At 32.6% G+C, this 20,369-nt stretch overlaps 2 protein-coding genes and 1 long non-coding RNA gene across 3 annotated transcripts in view; 2 read left to right on the forward strand and 1 right to left on the reverse strand.

The window, feature by feature from the left end:
- Positions 1 to 6,985, forward strand: part of LOC109146827 (F-box/FBD/LRR-repeat protein At1g13570-like) — a 23,018-nt gene extending 16,033 nt beyond the window's left edge. Inside the window, exons 3-5 of the mRNA XM_019294496.1 lie at positions 5,644 to 5,811; positions 6,235 to 6,509; positions 6,732 to 6,985. Of these exons, the coding sequence (XP_019150041.1) occupies positions 5,644 to 5,811; positions 6,235 to 6,509; position 6,732 (444 nt within the window). The 3' untranslated portion in view covers positions 6,733 to 6,985. The remainder of the gene's footprint in view (positions 1 to 5,643; positions 5,812 to 6,234; positions 6,510 to 6,731) is intronic.
- Positions 5,805 to 11,417, reverse strand: LOC109146829. Its single transcript, XR_002048518.1, has 3 exons — positions 11,347 to 11,417; positions 6,235 to 6,266; positions 5,805 to 5,940 (listed from the first exon to the last, which is right to left on the reverse strand). It is a non-coding gene; the product is annotated as an uncharacterized LOC109146829 (long non-coding RNA).
- LOC109146828 (F-box/FBD/LRR-repeat protein At1g13570-like) lies at positions 9,759 to 12,076 on the forward strand. Its single transcript, XM_019294497.1, has 5 exons — positions 9,759 to 9,818; positions 10,116 to 10,888; positions 10,996 to 11,163; positions 11,315 to 11,589; positions 11,778 to 12,076. Coding segments are annotated over exons 2-5 (1,200 nt in total). The 5' UTR covers positions 9,759 to 9,818; positions 10,116 to 10,132; the 3' UTR covers positions 11,779 to 12,076.
- Positions 12,077 to 20,369: the final 8,293 nt, after the last annotated feature.

Raw genomic sequence — 20,369 nt, forward strand, 5'->3', positions numbered from 1 at the left:
GTATTGCCGAAGCTCTTGGGTACTTCATCAAATATTTGTAGAGGTCAATCAGCTTGTTTGTTCCAGGCATCGTTTGGGTAATCTCGTACTATTTATATTCATTTTATCATATTTGTGGTGGTTGAATATTTTGAGTACGAGATATTATTCCTTTTAGCATGTGAACGTGATAGAATGTATTTGGCCTAGTATTGTTGTATTTGATGATTTTATGGATGTATGACTCGTGTGATAGTCTGAAACTTTGTATCCGAGATTTGTTATTGTGGAAACTTTGTTGGTGGTGGTCCCACGATTTTTTCCTGGTTTAGGGTTTTCCACGTAAATCGTGTGTCCCTTGTGTTGTCATTTATTTTTGGCTATTTTGTATCATTTCGTATTTGCGCTCTTGTCGGTCATGTGATTTTATTTGTCACAGGTAGTGGGGTTTTTCCCAACACATACCCATAGTTTGCAAGAGGTTTTGAATTTTTCTCGTGTCTTAGAAAAGCATAAATGATTTTCTTTTAAAAATCTTGTTTTATTTTTACTATTGGACTCAAATTCTTTTGTTTCCTTCTATGAATGATATGCTCTATAACTTTTGCAATGTGCCATGGTTCGCTTGTATGTAACTTTTGGAACTTACTATTTTTTAGTAGAAGGCAAATACTCTCTCCGCTCAGACACAAATTTAGAAGAAGGCTATTCCCTCGACTCATACACAAACAGATGAGGGGTTTGTTAAGGTTTGGATTGATATTTATTCAGCTGTCGTAGTGTCTATCATGAATGGTTGGGGGAAGAGACGGTTGGGACTCTGGTCAAAGATTGCATCGATTTCGCGAATGCGCTAATTGGCTTGCTAACCTCGGCCAGGACATTGGTTGGGGGATGCTCACTCTAGACGATGCCGAGAATTTGACTGATATGCTTTGCTTGACGTTCGGAGTTCTCAAATTTTTTTTTTTTTTTAAACAAATAGACGAAGACAGTTCTCCAAATCTTTAAAAAAAAAAAACAAATAGACGAAGATAGTACTCTTTGATTGGCTAGAGACATATCGGTGGATGGGAGGTTTTTTTTTTTTTTTTTTTTTTTAATTTAAATTATTATTTAAAAAAATTAATTTTAATATATTAAAATATATTTAAAAATTAAAAAATTTTATGTGACGTTTAGTAACCGTATAGTAAAGGGTTTTACCAAAAATTAGACGAAATGCAGGAAATTGGTTAATTTAAAAATCCAATTTCACTTTTTAAAGGTTCATGCCATCTCCAATGAAGGCACCAAAATACCATTTTAGTGTAAAAATTTGGTGCAACCTAGCTCCAATGAAGACACAAAATCATACACTAAAATGGTGTAAGTGAATAGTGTTACACCAAATATGGTGTAACACTATTCATTTACACCGTTTTGGTGTGGAACTTTATAAATTTCTTTTTTGCTAATTGTTTCATTTTAAAATTTTATATTATTATAAATAAATTATTAAGATTTAAAGATCTCATTGAGACGTCTAAAATGAGATCAATATCGAATATAAAATAATTAAAATACATAAAAACATAAATTTTATTTTAAAATATTATTATTTATATCAAAATTATATTTTATATTAAAATAATTAAAGTAAACAAAATTAAAGTTTTAAATTATAAGAATAAAAATTATTTTAGTGTATGGATAGAATTTGGGGTAAATGGATTGGAGATGAAATAAAATTTGGTATAAATGGGTTGGAGATGAAAAAAATTTGGTGTACGAATAAGCTGAGAATATTTATTTTGGTGTAAAATTTGGTGCAGAATTTGATATTTTTAATTGGAGATGGTATCATTGGCACATAACAATTGCATTACGACATGCAATTTGGTGGACTATTTGAACATTATTTCTATAATCCAAACCCAATTTATTTTCTGTTGTGTGTTTGATTGTATGTATGTATGTCATATGGGCAAATTATGCCCTGGACCCGTGTCCACACTGAATTGTGGACACGGGCCCAAAATGACGTCGTTTTTCAAAAAAAAATGCGTCATTTAGTTATAAAAAAAAAAAAAAAAAAAAAATTCGCGCGCGTTTTGTCGTTAACGGCGTTATTTTTTTTTGGATTATGAATGTACAGTTATGCCGTTATGAATGTACAGTTATGCAATTATGAAATTATGAACACAAAGCTCTAACATTATAAACTTACAATTATGAACATATATAGTGATAAAATTATGACCATGGAGCTTTAAAATTGTGAATATAGAGCTTCGAAGATTATGAATGTACAGTTATGGAGTTATGAATGTACAGTTATAGAGTTATGAATCTACAGTTATAGAGTTATGAATTTACAGTTATGAGATTATAAATCTACAGTATGGAATTATGAATGTACAGTTATTGATCGAATTATGTACAAAGAGCTCTAACATTATGAACTTACAATTATGAACATATAGTGATAAAATTATGAACATAGAGCTCTAAAATTGTGAACATAGAGCTTCGAAAATTATGAATGTACAATTATGGAGTTATGAATGTACAGTTATGGAGTTATGAATGTACAATTATGGAGTTATGAATGTACAGTTATAGAGTTATGAACGTACAGTTATTAACATATAGTAATAAAATTATGAACATATACTCCTATAACGAAGCGGTCTGAAATTTAAAAAAAAAAAAAAAAAAAAAAAGATAACAGTGCCTAACGGCACTGTTACCCGTGTCCGGCAAGCATGCTGGACACGGGTCCAACGCATAACGATTGATGTCATATGTGCGTATACATTCATCTGGATTTTAAAGCAACGTGGATTAAGTTTTGATTTTAAAATTTTGGGATAAAAAATGTAGGTTTACAAAGTTTGAATGCTAGAAATTTGTTTGTTTTGAATTCGTTGTTTCTTATTTATACTCTGCATAGTCCATGTATGATGTTTGGCATATTCCTATAAACCTGTCTGTGTTTAAGACCGGCAATTTTATTATTATGGCCAAGTTAGCCCATTTTGGAGTTTGGACTATGTTTTAAATTTTGATTCATTTGTTAGTTAATTTGTATAGGTTAAGGTTATTGGATTATGGCACTTGCCAATTGAAGATGCTGCTAAAACCGCTGTATTATCTTCCATTTGGAGAGATGTTTAGATTAGTCTTACTTCACTCAATTTTGATCGTGGGTTCTTTTGATATATTAATAATAAATATCGCCGTGTTAACAACTATGTCAGGAAATTAGCTGCGAGTTTATACGTGATCAACAAAGTTCTCTTGCTACACAAAGGAACAATTCGGAAATTTGTTCTCTGTTTTTATAATGTTGGGATACTTGCAATTAGGTCTCGGTCTTACGACTTCTACCAATGGTTACTTTTAGTCACACAGAAAAGTGTTGAAGAAATCTACATTAGTTTTGAGGAAAAAGCATACCGGTTGCGAGGCTGCATATTTTCTTGCTCAACACTTAAGAGATTGCATCTTAATTATGTCATTGTTAATCCAATCAATTTCCCTTGCATATTACCTAATGTTGCTTCACTCTGTTTTGAATGGGTTGACTTTGATCCTATAAATTGTCTAGATTGTGCTATTGACGATGTTCCTGCACTCGAGAAGTTGTCATTTATCAGGTGTAAAAATACATTTTATTTTGACATTACTGCTCCAAAGCTGCGTAGTTTAACAATCAAATCTTGCTCATCTAACGGGTTGGGCAAAATTCTCCCTGCTAACTTGGACTTGAGATCTATTTCTACTCTTGATTTGGGTGGTTATGTCCGGGTATCGCAAATTATGCTGTGCAACCGAATGCACCTTGCAAGGTGCATACGGTTGCAAAACGGCGCCGTTTTGGTTAAAAAAATGCGCGTCCCACTTAAAGAAGAAATCAGGTTCGATTCCCGGCAATAGCATTTTTATATATCCAGAAATTCATAACTATATATCCAGAAATTCATAACTATATATCCACAATTTCATAACTATATATCCACAGTGAATGAATGAAGTAAAAATCCACAATGAATGAATGAATGAATGAAGTAAAAATCCACAATGAATGAATGAATGAAGTAAAATTCCACAATGAATGAACTAAATATCCACAATATATGATATGATTGAACTAAATATCCACAATGAATGAACTAAATATCCATAAATTCATAACTATATATCCAGAAATTCATAACTATATATCCACAGTGAATGAATGAAGTAAATATATCTACAATGAATGAACTAAATATCCACAATGAATGAACTAAATATCCATAAATTCATAACTATATATCCACAAATGTATAACTATATATCCAGAAATTCATAACTATATATCCACAATAATGCTATTGCTGAGAATCGAACCTGATTTTTTTTTTTTAAAGTGGGACGCACGTTTTTGTCAAAACGACGTCGTTTTGAACCGTATGCACCATGCGCATGGTACATTCGGTTGCACAGCATAACTATTGGTCCAGGTATTTAGCCATAACTTTTGTTGATCTGACTATTGTGTATTTATAAATTCTTGGCTAAAGTGTCATTTCGCACCCTGAACTATATCGGATTATTCATTGTTTCCCTTAATGACAACATTGTTTCCTGGGTAAAAATGTCCTAGTCCTAGTTGAGGTTTATTTAATTAGATGCTTAGATCTCATGTAGATACACATAAATTGGGATATTTTTGGGGGTTTAATGGTATATATCATTTCCTTGGCAAAAAGTACATTTCAGATTCATAAAGTTGCCATTTTGCACTTTGATATATATATATATATATATATATATATATATATATATATATATATATATATATTATACGCCTGAAGCAGTTTATTGGATAATTATTTTACACTCAGATGAGTATTTACTCATTTCATTTTGTGCTTACTTATCAATAGAAACTTCTTCTTTTTTTTTTTTTTGTTGATTTTGTTTTTTAAGGCAAGCTCTGGGTGCTTAAAAATGTGCATAAACACCTTTAGCTCCCCCGTGCTTAATGAAAGTATGAAACCTTGTCTAACCATTCTGATAGAACTATTTAGCATGAATATTTCCATCATTGCATGAATATCGTCCATGCAACCTACGAAAGATTGCCACTGCATGAGGAAGAGCTGCCGCCCGGCGAATGAAGCCACCGTCGGAAGTGGAAGCCGCCGCAACAAATGGTTTGCCTGCAGATCCATGTACCATCTTCGTCCTCCCTCCCTTTATATAACTTACCTCTCAACTTGTTCTCCAATGGCCATATGCCCCATGAGGCCATGAAGTCTTCTGGTCTCCTCCGCCGCGCACGTCGCCGTCAAATTATTGAGCAAGAACGAGAAAAAAATCAAGCGTAATCGCCCAGCGAAAGTTTGTTCTTGATGAAGAAACCAGTCTAAAATGATTTATTTAGGAATATCCACTACAAAACAAAATAAAGTACACATCAGCAAATAACTGGTGCTATGTCATCATGGTAACTGGGTAACCTGCAAAAAGTTCTAGGCGAAAAAAAATTATTGGTTTGTGAACTTAAATGAACCTTATGAAAGTTCAGAGTGCGGCATGAATAATTCGATATAGTTCATGGTGGAGAATGACACTTTAACCTAAATTCTTTTAAACGAATTGATTCTACTTTCTTTCTATTTGATTTTTAAGGGATTTGTTAAAGAATTCACGAGGAAGGGATTTCGACTAAATGTGAAATACCTTAAGCTTTCACGTTTCGAAGAATTTTATACCCAAAGTGATAGATCATCTTCTCTGCTTGCTCATGTGCTGCGATTATGCCCTAAGTTACGCAAACTGGTTATCAATTTATTTGGGGTAATCTTCATATTCATTGATATATAGTTCATTTGTTCATTTTCATATTGTTTTGGATTTCTGGATAAAATTGTGTAAATGTTGATTTTATTGAGTTTTCTTTTCTCTGTATTTGATGCTTGTTTATAGCTCAATAACGGTAAATTATTGTGTGGACCAAGGTTCACACAGTGTTATGTGGACCATAACAAAAAGTATATTTTTAATATACTAAATGTACATTATTTTTGTACTGTATGTACATTTACAATATAATGTACACTCAGTATAAAAATAATGTACATTCTCTGAATATAATGTACATTATTTTGTACTAAATGTACATTAATTTTGTATTGAATGTACATTGTTTTACAGTATACAAAATATGGTCTATACAACTTATGTGAAGCATGGTCCACACAATAATGATTGCTCAATAACCTCAATTCAGTAGCTACTGAACGTATGGACGCCTTTTTGGAACTTCATGTTGTGTCTCAAACAAATAAGAAGCTCCATGCTTTGAAGTTTATCCCATTTAAAGGGTCACATTCTGAAACGTTTTTCATTAAGAAGCTACTTGCTAGTTTTTCAACACTTGAAAAAGTTGTTATTGTTCGTGACAAATATCACTGCAAAAAGGACTCTACTGGAATTATGCAGGAGCTTTTGGATCTTCCCTTTGCCTCCACAAAAACGAAAATTATTATTGTCTAGTGAGTATATTTCCATTGAACAAACAGGTTTTGATTTTGGAAATGGTTTCTATGAAAATCTCTACATTCCATTCAGTTGTTGTGTGTGCCCAATCTTGTGGCAACTTGAGATATGCTTATTGATAATATTCATTTTCACAGCTACATTATTTAGTGAAGTTCTGATTGTTTGTATTGTTTTGCATTCCCTAATGCAATTTTGTCCCAAATTATTTTTGGAAGGTTGATGGTATGAAGCCGAATGGTGACAACATTGTCCCGATGTTTTGGAAGTAACAACTTAGTTTGGTGCACACACAAAACTCTTCGCACTGAGGCTCGAGGATATAATGTAATATTTTTCGTCAAGCCATTACTTGTTTGCTTTCTTGCACTCTCTTTTTAACACTCGAGAAGGTTGGCATTGTTCATACCCGTAGTTTGCAAGAGGTTTTGAATTTTCCTCGTGTCTTAGAAAAGCAAAAATGATTTTCTTTCAAAAATCTTGTTGTATTTTTAGTATTGGACTCAAACCCTTTTGTTTTCTTCTATGAATGATATGCTTTATAACTTTCGCAATGTGACATGGCTAACTTGTATATAACTTTTGGAGCTTACTTTTGTTTTGTTTTGTTTTTTTTTTTTGTTTTTTTTTTTGTTTTTTTTTTGGTTTTTAATTCATCACACCACTCTAGTTATATATACATTTTATTTCAAAGCTTGTTAATATATTAGGCCTAATTATGCTTAGACACCACCTTATTGTTGGTGAAATTTTTACATTCAAATTCATTCACGAGTAGTGAATGGAAGTGAGTTGCCATGAGACATACAGAGGTGGTTAGTCCCCCATCAACATAATCGTTGAAATACCATTAAATACAAAGAAATTTTAATTTGTTTAATAAAAGTGCGTTGACCCGTTATATTTTGTATGTTTATTTTTTTTTGAAAAAATTCATAATTGAAAATTGAAATGTCTTTGTATTTAACGACATTTAAATTGTTTTGTTAATAAAAGACCAAAAATGGTAATGCCACAATAATACTCGGATCAAAGGAGGATGTTTTGTAAAAAAAAATTAAAAGTGGATAGACACCTATAAATGTAGGACCAAAAATGAAATTAACTCATTATTAAAATATATTTAAAAATTAGTATTTTTTAAAAATTTTATATAGCGCTCAGTAACGTGATAGTAAAGGGTTTTATCGAAAATTAAAGGAAGGGAAAATTGTAAAAAATACCCCTCTATAATATGTCAATTATCAATGTCACCCCTGAATTATGAGTGGTGTAAATATTGCCCTTCAATTATCAAAACGGTGCACATATAGCCCCTCCCGTAACGGACATGTGGTTTTCCGTTAGTGTACGACACCGTTAATTCGGAGTAAATATGTAACTTAGTTGTTTTTTCCCTCCCTCGATTCAAAGTACCAACGATGGACAGCGGTGAGGAACCACAGGTCCGTTAAGGGAGGGGCTATATGTGCGCCATTTTGATAATTGAGGGGCAACATTTACACCACTCATAATTCAGGGGTGACATTGATAATTGACATATTATAGAGGGGCATTTTTTACAATTTTCCCTTAAAGGAATTACACAGTATGGCAATTTATATCGTGCACCACGGTGCACATAGCAATGTGCGTCCAGGCACAAAACGCGCGCGTTTCATGCTGACATCACTATGTCCGTCCGAACAGACCAAACCTCATTATGTGTATTCAGTAAAAAATTTATGTGTATTCAGTTAAAAATTTATATGTATTGTGTTATGAGTTTATGTGTATTCAGTTAAGAGTTTATGTGTATTATGTTAATCAAACCCCATTATGTATATTCAGTTAAAAGTTTATGTGTATTGTGTTATGAGTTTATGTGTATTCAGTTAAGAGTTTATGTGTATTATGTTAAGCAAACCCCATTATGTGTATTCAGTTAAAAGTTTTGTGTATTATGTATTATGTTAGATTATGTGTATTCTGTTATTAATTTATGTGCATTCGAAACGGAGGATTTTTTTTTAACAACTTAACAAAACGACGTCGTTTTGGGAGGCGCGTGGCGCACAATGCTATGTGCGCCCTGGTGCACGGTATAACGATTGTGAAATTGGTTAATTTAAGAATTCAATTGTTCTTTTTAAGGTTCACGGCACATAACCAATATTTATTGCTTGGACCATGGTTCACACAACTGTGGAGTATAAAAACGACGTCATTTTGCTTCATTTTATTTTTTCGCATCCAACTGCAATATATATTTTTATAATTCATAGTGTACATTATTCTAAAATATAATATACATTATTCTAAAACATAATGTACATTATATTATCCCAAATGTTCATTAGTCTAACACGTAATATTCACGACGATGTTTTGAACCATTCACACAATAATTTGCTGCGCATAATAATTGCATCACAACATGCTATTCGGTGGACTACTTGAACATTATTTTTATAATAAACAACAATTTATTTTATATATATGTGTGTGTATATATATATATATATATATATATATATATATATATATATAAGTAGGGAATATCCAATTACATCAAATGGTTCCACTAAGACTCAAACCTATCACCTCCCACTTAGGAAAGCAACATGTACTATTGGACTACAAGGTCCTTGGTACAACAATTTATTATATTATACTCTCTGTTCCATTTTGTCTGTTCAATTTACTATTTTATTGTCAAATCAATTCTTTCTTCATTGCTTATTCTCTTTAATAATTTAATTATATTTAAATTTAATTTTTTGAGTGTTTAATACTACTTTTAATTTAATTTCTAAATATATAAATTTTATATTATAATATTGAACTTAATATTAGGAAAAATTTAATTAAAAATAACTTCAGTCAAACATCTTTAAGCAAATCAGACAAACAAGATGGAGGAAGTATCATCTATCATGTCATTTATTAGTATTTTTATTCTTCCAAAAGGTTGAACCCCAATTCTAAGGGCCTTATTAGCATTTTTATTAGATATAGGATAAGATGATTCAAATTATCAAATTATCTTAAAAATTAAAGTCATTAGGATAAAAATTGTACGGAGTAATAGAGAACGAAACGCCTTTAAAAAAAAAAAAAAAAAAAAAAAAAAAATGAAACTTGACCATATCAAGAAAGGCATTGAGCTAAATATAATCAAATTAAAGAGTAAATATGGCAATAATACAACGGTAGTGAAATTAAATTTTGAATCTTCTGTTTCGGCGCTGCTCAAACGGTTCTCCTTCGCCGCTGCTCAAACGGTTCTCCTTCGCCGCTGCTCCTCTTTCGGCGTTTGGATTCAGGTTTTTCTCAAACCCTATGTATGTTTTTATGTTATGTACACATTCTTGTGTATTAAGTTCTGATTTTAAAATTTTGGGATCAAAAGTTTAGGTTTTCAAAAGTTGAATACTCTAGAAATTTGTGTGGTTTGAATTCGTTGTTTCTCATTTCTACTCTGCATAGTCCATGTATGATGTTTGGCATATTCCTATAAACCTGTCTGTGTTTAAGAGTTGCAATTTAATTACTATGGCCAATTTAACCCATTTTTGGACTATGTTTTAAATTTTGATTCATTTGTTAGTTAATTTTCATAGGTTTAGGTTATTGGATTATGGCACGGGGGAGAGATAGAATCAGTCAACTTCCCGCGGATATACTTGACCACATCTTGGGATTTTTGCCAATTAAAGATGCTGCTAAAACCGCTGTGTTATCTTCCATTTGGAGAGATGTTTGGTTGAGTCTTACCCAACTCAATTTTGATCATGAGTTCTTTTGTTATATGTATAAAAAACATCGACATGCTATCAAGTATGCCAAGAAATCAGCAGTGAGTTTATACGTGATCAACAAAGTTCTGCTGCTGCACAATGGAACTATTCGGAAATTTGTTCTGAGTTTTTATAATGTTGGGATACGTGCAATTAGGTCTCGGTCTTATGACTTTGACCAATGGTTACTTTTTGTCACAAAGAAAGGTGTTGAAGAAATCTACATTCGTTTTGACAAAGAAGCGTACAAGTTGCCAGGCTGCGTGTTTTCTTGCTCAACACTTAAGAGATTGCATCTTTATGGTGTCGTTGTTGAACCAATGAAGTTCCCTTGCATATTGCCTAATGTTGCTTCACTTTGTTTTGAATGTGTTGACTTTGGTCCTATAAATTGTCTAGATTGTGCTATTGACGTTCCTGTACTCGAGAAGTTGTCTTTTATCCAATGTCATGACATATTTCATTTTGACATTACTGCTCCAAAGCTATGTAGTTTAACAATTGAACATTGCTCATCTACCGTGAGGGGAAAATTTCTTCCGGTTAGCTTGGACTTGAGATCTATTTCTACTCTTGATTTGGGTGGTCGTCTCCAGGTATTTAGCCATACTTTTTTATTTTAATTTATTTTAATTTGACTATTATTTATTTATAATTTTTTTAAAGGGAAACGATTCCACTTTCTTTCTATTTGATTTTCAAGGGACTTTTTAAAGAAATCACTAGTATGGGATTTCAACTAAATGTGGAATACCTTAAGCTTTCATGTCACCATGGATTCTATACCAAAAGTGACGGATCATCTTCTGTGTTTGTTCATTTGCTGCGATTATGCCCGAAGTTAGGCAAACTCGATATCAATTCATTCTGGGTAATCTTCATATTCATGGACAAATAATTCATTTGTTCTCTGAAAAGTTTAGTTGTTTCTGTATTGTTTTTTCATTTCCGAATACAAATTTGTTGTGTAAATGTTGATCTGATTGAGTTTTCTTTTCTCTGTATTTGATGCTTGTCTATAGTTTGAATCATCGCTTACTAATTGTATGGACACCTTGTTGGAACTTCATGCTGCGGCTCAAACAAATAAGATGCTCCGTACTTTGAAGTTTATCTCATTTGAAGGGTCACGTTCTGAAACGCTTTTCATTAAGGACCTACTTGCCAGTTTTTCAACGCTTGAAAAGGTTGTCATTATTCGTGAGAAACGTTACTGCAAGAAGGACTCTACTGGAGTTATGCTGGAGCTTTTGGATCTTCCCTTTGCCTCCACAAAAACGAAAATTATTATGGTCTAGTGAGTATATTTCCATTGAACAAACAAGTTTCTATTTTGGAAATAGTTCCTATGAAAATCTCTGCATTCCATTCAGCTGCTGTGTGTGCTCAATCTTGTGGCAACATGTGATATGTTTGTTGAAGTTCTGATTGTTTTTATTGTTTTGCATTCCCTAATGCAATTTTGTCCCAAATTCTTTTTGGAAGGTTGATGGAATGAAGCCTATTGGTGACGACATTGTCCCGATGTTTTGGAAGAAACGGCTTATTTTGGCACACACACAAAATTCTCCGCAATGATGCTGGAGGGATGAAATTTTTTTGTCAAGGGATTATTTGTTTGCTTTCCTGCGCTCTTGTTTCAACACTCGAGAAGGGTGCCATTGTTCATTGCTAGAGTTTGCAAGAGGTTTTGAATTTCACTCGTGTCTTGAAAAAGCAAAAATGATTTTCATCTTATTGTATTTTTACTATTGGACTCAAATCCTTTTGTTTTCTTCTATGAATGATATGCTCTATAAGTTTCGCAATGTGCCATGGTTTGTTTCGTAGTTTGTTCATAACTTTTGGAGCTATTATTATTATTATTATTATTATTATTATTATTATTATTATTTTTTGAAGATATTATTATTAGTATTATTATTCCGTATTATTTTTATTATTATTATTTTGACCATGATCCACCGTATAATAATTGGTTTTTTGGCTGAGATGAAAAACTAAGTATATGGGTTTTTATTGATAGGATGCGAAGAAAAAAAATATTGCATATATATATACAGCAGTACAACATCAAAACGGCATCGTTTTGATGTTGAAAATATACCGGCCGAGCAAAGTCTCGAAGATTAATCAAAATTTTGCGGACACAATAAATCCATTGCCAGCGCACATGCATGACACAATAATGGGGTGTTTGGTTGGCATGAATTACAATTCAACGATAATATAATTCAATAAAATGATAAACTACCTTATTTGGTCGGAATTGCAATTCCTAAAATTAAATGAATTGTTGCAATTCATCCCCACAAAAAAAAAAAAAAAAAAAAAAGGAAAAGTAAAAAAAAATGGCATATTTGTCATTGAATATTATTATTAATATTATTACACAAGGATATTTTAGTTTTTACATCACTATTTTCATTTTCACTCCGAATAATTCTATTCCTCCCTACCAAATAATATAATTTTAATTTCTACTTTATTCTTCCCTACCAATTACAATTCATTTCCATCTTAATTCATTTTTCCCAACCAAACACCCGGTAAATGACTAAGCAACTTTTCCACCGCTCATGCCATATTTTTTTTCCTCTTCCCTTTCATCATATCTTTTCTAATCACAACTATTGAGGATGTCCTTAGATTATACAAATAAATAAAAAATATTATAAAATAAAATTAATATAATATATATATATATATATATATATATATATATATATATATATATATATATATATATATATATACGGGAAGCTACAAATGCACATGATCCCTTCCCTATATATATATATATATATATATATATATATATATATATATATATATATATTTAGTTTTTTTTTTCTGTGGGGTTTGAGGCTGTTCGCCGCTCGCCGCTCGATTCCTCTCTCAGCTTTGCTCTTCCGATCACAGACTTTTCTCAAACCCAATCTGCTAGGTATGTATACATACTTCCGCCTTTCCTTTCAATCCCATACACTAACTTCATATATACTGTGATATTACTGATATACTGAATTCTTAGAAACTTTGGTCCATGGTATAATTTGTCCCGGGTGTACTCATCTTTTTGTGTTGCAATTTAATTATTATCACAGTATCAACAAGTACACTCATTTTTGGATTTTGTTTTAATTTTAATTTATTTGTTCTTTAATTTGCATATGTTGAAGTTATGTAAATGATGTCGGGGAGGAGTAGAGATAAAATCAGTCAACTTTCTACGGAAATACTTGACAATATTTTGGGATTATTGCCGATTGTAGAAGCAGCTAGAGCTGCCATTTTGTCTACCATTTGGAGAGATTGTTGGTCCAATCTCACACAACTTAACTTCGATGACCAGTTCTTTGCTTACGTTGAGAAAAAATATTCGGGCAGTTATAATAGCATATCAACCTGTATGTAATCAACAAAGTTCTCATGCAGCATCATGGACCTATTCGGAAATTTGTCTTGTATTTTGAGGGTGAGGTATCATTCAGCACTGATGAGCCTAATTCTCGGAATTTTGACTTCGACCAATGGTTCCTTTTTATCACTCAAAAAGGTGTTGAAGAAATGAACATTACAACTAATACATCAAATGTATACTACAGGCTTCCAGATTGCATATTTTCTTGCTCAACTCTCAAGAGATTAGATATCAGGGAAGCATTAGTTACATCAACAATAAATGCCCCTTGCATATTTCCGAATGTCACTTCACTTAGTTTTTACAACGTTGTCTTTGATAGTATTGGTACTATTAATCTAAATTGTGCTAGAGATATTCCTATGCTTGAGACACTCTCATTTAGCGGATGTGAAGGTACGTCAAATTTAAACATTAAGGGGTCGTTTGGTTCACGGAATGTCAGATTATCTTAGGGAATGTTAGATTGCTGGGAATGTTTGATTACTGGGAACCTGTGTTTGGTTAAAATTGGGGTATGTAATATAATCATGTTTGGTTTAAGGTTATCTTTTATCTTTTATACACACTATAATATCTTAACATATTTTTATATATTTTAATAAATTTAAAAATTAAAATAAATAAATAAGATAACGGTATCATATATAATTACATGATTTTAAAATATTAACTAAAATCTTGAACTTGAGAAACAAAATTATTTTATATGCTAACATAACATAATAAAAATAAAAATAAAATATAATTATCAAAATAATTATATATATATATATATATATATATATATATATATATATATATATACTAACATAACCAAGGTTATCTTATGTGGAGGGAATGTGACATTCCTTGGGAATGTTAGATTCCCTAATATAATATGAACCAAACACTGGAATGTGAGCTTTGGAATGTCACATTCCCTCGGTTATGTTATATAACTTGAACCAAACGCCCCCTAAGTCTCCCAGGCTTGGCAGTTTAACACTCAATTATTGCATTGAAGACGATATCCAGAGTTATGAACCTGTTGTCCCTTATGACTTGGACTTGTCAATTATTCATACTCTTTGTTTGGATTTTAATTTCAAGGTATCTTAGTCACTGCACTTTATGTTTTTTTTTTTTTCAGACTATTATTTATTTGAAATATATTTTAAGAACTAATTAATCAATTTTTATATATTTTTTTTTAATTTCCAAGCATTTTGTCAGCGAACTTACTAAATGGGGACCTGAACTAAATATGGAATGCCCGGAGTTATCACATATCAAATTTCAAGATGATTATGAGTTTTCTTCATTTATTCGTTCATTACAAATATGCCCAAAATTACGCAAGCTCGATATGAGTTTATCGGCAACTTCATTTTCATTGATAAATTATTTAATGAAATCCTAGTTTCTATTAGGGCTCGTTTGGTTCGTGGAAATTGAATTCCATAGAAAAACAATTACTAGGAAGATGAATTTTATTGTTTGGTTGGTGGAAAAAGAATTACTGGGAATACTAATTCTATTGTTTGGTTAGATTTGGAATTGTAAGGAATAATGAGTATAAAGACATATATGCCCCTACAAATTAATAAAAGTAATATAATTAAAAAAGAAAGCAAGGGTAAAATAGGCAATCTATTCACTTTTTCTTCCCATCTTCCATGGAAAACAAAATCTTTGGTCCAACCAAGGATTTTGTTTTCCTCAAATTTGAGAAATTCATTTTCCAATGGAAAATGAATTCCATGAACCAACAACATTTTCCTTCACTTTAAGGAAAATGTTTTCCTTTGGAAAACATTTTCCATGAACCAAACATCCCCTTATTGTTTCGCATTACTTAATACAAGCTTATACTAGTGTAAAAGATGAATTGATTGAGGCTTTGTGTGTGTGTGTGTGTGTTTTTTTTTTCTTTTTCTTTTTAAGTTTGATGCAGAAATCTCTAAATCTATACTTTGAGAGGGACTTCGAAGTGCAGCCAAAATGCTTAAAATGCTTCACACTTTGAAGCTTAGATCATTCAATGGGTCGAGGTCTGAGTTGCGATTCATCATGATGCTACTTGCTTGCTTTCCCGCACTTCAGAAGGTTGTCATTATTCGTTAGGAGAAGTTTGACTCCAATAATAAGGAGTTTAAAATCATGCAAAAGCTTTTAAATTTTCCTCGTGCATCAAAGAAAGCAAAAATCATTTACATATAAGCATGTTATTATAATTTTATTGAATTAAATTTATGCATCTCCTTGATTCACACTCTCTAAGTTCAATGATGTGTAATAGACTAATGGTTAGCACGAGTATCCTTACTAATTGAATCTACTAGCACACAACCCTTTTTTGGTTTGAATTCATCTTATGGTGCAAGTTATCTACAAATATATGTCAAAGGGAAGGAAGTTATCTTGTTGTGCTTTATAAAAATATACGATTTTTTTTCTTTCAATAATGATGATTTAATGTGAATTTGCTAATCTCTTGCAAGGCTAGGTATGGTTACTTGACTTACTTAGATCAATAGTGGAATAATCTTTTATTTCACTTTTATAGATAGTAAAATAGGGTTGTGGATTTCCTTGCAAACACCTATACTTTTCACTAAATGGTCTTATAGTGGTTACTTGACTTACTTCCCCGTACAAACTTCTACAGCAAATTCTTCAAGACGATCATCTTTGTGTGGTTCACCCCGGACGTTATAATGTAGTTCAGTTTTCTTTATTTTTTTTTTTTAGGTTGCCCTGGTTCCCTTGATCCCAAAAAAAAAAAAAAAAAAAAAAAAACATTCATTAGCATGGAACTCCATCACCTTTGAAAGTTCTAATATACAATGTATTTGTCGGAGTCTATTTGAAAGTTTTTGTATTTGATTAAAAAAGATTTAACTTTTTAAATATTACAATTTTAGTCATTGAACGTCAGTTATATAAAAGAAAATCTATTTAGAAACCAAATACTAACATTCTTCCAAAAGGCTGAACCCCAACCCTAAGGGCCCCCCACACTCCGACCCGCCAGAGCATTTGGGAGGAAAACCAAATACTAACATCAATGACTTTGTTGATGTTATTGCAACAATGGGTTTGCTTTGTTGAGAAGTAGCCATTAAGGGAAAACAACAATAAATTGTTGAATTAACAAAGCTCTTAAGTTATAACCATTTCATTTCTCTGTTCTATAAATTATATATAAATTACAATCCTCTGTAAAATCATCTCTGGTGTATGATACGAGCTTAAATGTTCATATTTTCACATTGCATTTAAACTTATTTTCCTTGCCATTTGTTATAATTTTGCTCAAAGTGTTTCTCATTTGATTCATTTGTATTTAGGTGAAATTCTTGATAATTTAGATGAATGGAATGATTTATGAAGCATTTTGGAGGCATGTAGAGTCAATGGGGGCCAGTGAGAAGTTATGAAAAAATAAAGGCAAACTCAAAAGTTTCAGGGTTGAAAAATTGGCTAGAAGTCAAAGAAGCTGCACAGAAATTCTGTCTGCAGCAGCCAGCAGGTAGGCATGGGATTGGTCACGGTCGTGCCTAATCCCGTGCCAACATTCCAATGTACACTCATTTTTGGGCACGGGCTTGGCCGTGGCCGTGGCCGTGCCTATAACCGTGCTCACCCTTCTCTATTGATATTTAAGTTCGTTTTCAGCTCTTTCAATTCGGTTCAGACCTATTTTTGAACCCGTTAGCTATTTTCTACCATTTCTTTTTATTTTTAGGTTTAGATTTATGTTTCTAAACATATTTGAAGCTTGTAATCAACAATTCGACACTAAATTTGCATCTATTGTGGCATCTATATAGGCTTTCTTATAATTTGGATATGCTATTTTGGAGGAGTCAATCTAGTAGGAATAGGTCTACATAGTTATGGTTCATTTCCATCAACATCTAGTTGAATTCAAAAAACGTTCTAACAAATCTAAGAGAGTGCAACATATCATAAATAAAAAGATAAAATACTATAAGAGTTAATCAACGATTTGTTCCCTCAATTATTAGCGAATTACCAATATAGTCCCTCAATTGCTTATTCATCAATTTGGTCCCCAAAAGTAATTATTTTTAGTCGATTTAGTCCCTCCGGCCGTAGTCTGTCAACAAGCCGGAGAGAACTCCGATTTAGTATGGGCATTTTGGTCTTTTCTTGTCTTGAGTCATCTTCTTATACCCAGGCATTGAAATTCAAGCTGGCGAGAACTCCGAATGGGTGAGATTGGCTGAAATTGAAAGGAAAATCTCCTTGATTGGGTGATTTGGACGAAATAGGCCGCCATTGGATTGAATTAGGGCTGAGATACGATCGAGCCTACGCACTGAGAGCGAAATACAGGTTAGCTCGGTGAATGCGAGAATGATTCTCCTTCGATTTGCGTCTGAGGGCGATTGTAGACAGACGTTGATGAGGAATCGGGCGTCAATAGACGGAGTGAACTTCTAGATCTCGCGATGGTCTCCAGATTGGAGGCCGTAGCGAGAGTATCCTTTGGTTCCGGTATGGCTTCACCTCCCAAATTTACCTTTGCATTTGTTTAATCCGCGATGTTCCTCTCACCTTATGTTGAGAAGAATTTGTCAAATTGGGCATGAGGTGAGTAGTTGTAGGAAGCCGAAGACTGGAAAGGTTAGACCGGTGGTAGAGGAGGTGGCTCCTGGTGGTGTTGGAGGACTGGGTTGTCCAGTAGCAGTGGCGGCTGAAAATGAGGGCAAGGGCAGGCCAACTGTTTGTAACTTTGTTCTGAATTGTTTGTAACTTTGTCCAGTAGCAGTGGCAACTCGAACATTTTGTCCTTTTGATCCTAGCTGAACTTTGTTCTGAACTATATCTTCGACTCGCCGACGTTGTTCCGGTTGAATATGTCTGGGTCGTCTATCATTTTTTCTCTGTATGCGGCGCCGCCAGAGGTGGAGTGAAGCGCGAGAGGGTGGTGCTGGGGCGGAGGGAGGTGGTGGAGGTACCCGGTTGGGTGGGGGTGGTAGCCAAAGTAGACTATGGCGGTGGCGGTGGTGGCTGCAGTTTCCGTCTCCTTGCGGTGGACTCCGGCGAAGATCCCATCGTCAATGGCTTGGTAAGAAGAGGGCTGAAGACCAGAAAAGACCAAAATGTACCTGCTAAATTAAAATTCGCACCGGCTGGTTGACGGAAGACGGTCAAAGGGACTAAATCGACTAAAAATAATTATTTTCAGGGACCAAATCGATGAATAAGTGATTGATGGACTACATTGACAGTTCGCTAATAATAATTAAGGGACCAAATTGTTGATTAACTCAATACTATAATAATTAGAATAATATAATAACTAGAATAATATAATAAAAATATATATAATAAAGATTAAAACTTTGTATGAACAAGTACACATACCGTTTGAATCAATACAATATTTGATTCAAACGGCATGGGAGTAGTTCAAATTGATTGTGTTTTAGTTAACTGAAGAGAGAGAAAACCTTTTTTTTTTTACATTTACAACTAATGTTTTTTTAAAAAAAAAAAAAAAAAAAACTATTTTTTAGCATTTTGGGTTTATTTATAAGAGAGAAAATTGTAATTTATGCCCATTCATAATGTGTCAATTATGAATGTTACTCCTAAACTATTAGTGGTGTAAATGTTATCCCAAATTTTCAAAATGGTACTTATATTGCCCTCCCGTACTGTACGAGAGGGGCAATATATGTACTGTTTTGTAAAATAAGGGGTAACATTTACACTACAGGAGGGCACTATATACACCGTTTTGAAAATTGAGGGGCAACATTTACATCACTAATAATTCAGGGGTGACATTGATAATTGACATATTATGGAGGGGCATAAATTACAATTTTCTCTTTATAAGACGATAAAAAAAAAAAAAGAGATAGAATAACTTCGAAATTTTCAACTGATAGTGAAAGAACGAAATCGGGGTTGTAATCAAGGATTCAACACAAGTATTTCAATGATTTCATATCCATTTTTAATAAATAAATTCTTCTTTTTCTTTATTTCATTCCTTTGCAATTTACCTTTTTGCTTTATAGTTTTGATCTTTTATCCCATTAGTTTTAAGTTTTTTTCTCAACTTTTTATGGATCCACCATTTTACCACTACTATATTTTAATTATTTCTTTATTTATTATTTTAATTATTATTTTATTTTTTCTTTTGTTTTTAATCTGGCGTTGGCCAGCTGCTTTGGTTTTTTTTTTTTTTTAAAAAAAAAAATTCATATTGAATTTTATTATTAAATTTCTATGTGATAAAATTATAATTTAAAAAAAAATTAAAAAAAAAAATTGACAAGAGTTTTGTTTCTTGCAGGAGAAAGAGCTCTTCAAAATCCACCCATCCCATTTGTCAAAAGATGAGCATCCAAGATTTTACTGTTCCAAGAGCCTTAAATGAACCCCTTATTTGGGTTGCTCTTAGAGTGAGATAGGGATGTTGACTAGGTGTTTGATGGTATGACTTTTAATTGTTTGAGACTTGACCTTGATGACGTTGATTGACATGATTGAGTCTCCATTAGGGAGTGACAATCTAGTTTAGGCTCAAGAAGTTGATTGACATGATTGAGTCTTCACCTTTGAGAAAAAAGGGAGTGTGTGATGTTAAGAACACCAAGTGTTTGATGAAATGCCTCTTAGACATT

The sequence above is a fragment of the Ipomoea nil genome, unplaced genomic scaffold, assembly GCF_001879475.1.
Source record: "Ipomoea nil cultivar Tokyo-kokei standard unplaced genomic scaffold, Asagao_1.1 scaffold1936, whole genome shotgun sequence".
Classification (NCBI taxonomy): domain Eukaryota; kingdom Viridiplantae; phylum Streptophyta; class Magnoliopsida; order Solanales; family Convolvulaceae; genus Ipomoea; species Ipomoea nil.

What these genes read in the sequence shown, in the direction of transcription:
- LOC109146828 (XM_019294497.1), top strand. Translation starts at nt 10,133, where the DNA reads ATGGCACGGGGGAGAGATAGAATCAGTCAACTTCCCGCGGATATACTT. An exon ending in ATTTGGGTGGTCGTCTCCAG is followed by an intron (nt 10,889 to 10,995) that starts GTATTTAGCCAT and finishes TTGATTTTCAAG; the next exon opens with GGACTTTTTAAAGAAATCAC. An exon ending in TCGATATCAATTCATTCTGG is followed by an intron (nt 11,164 to 11,314) that starts GTAATCTTCATA and finishes GCTTGTCTATAG; the next exon opens with TTTGAATCATCGCTTACTAA.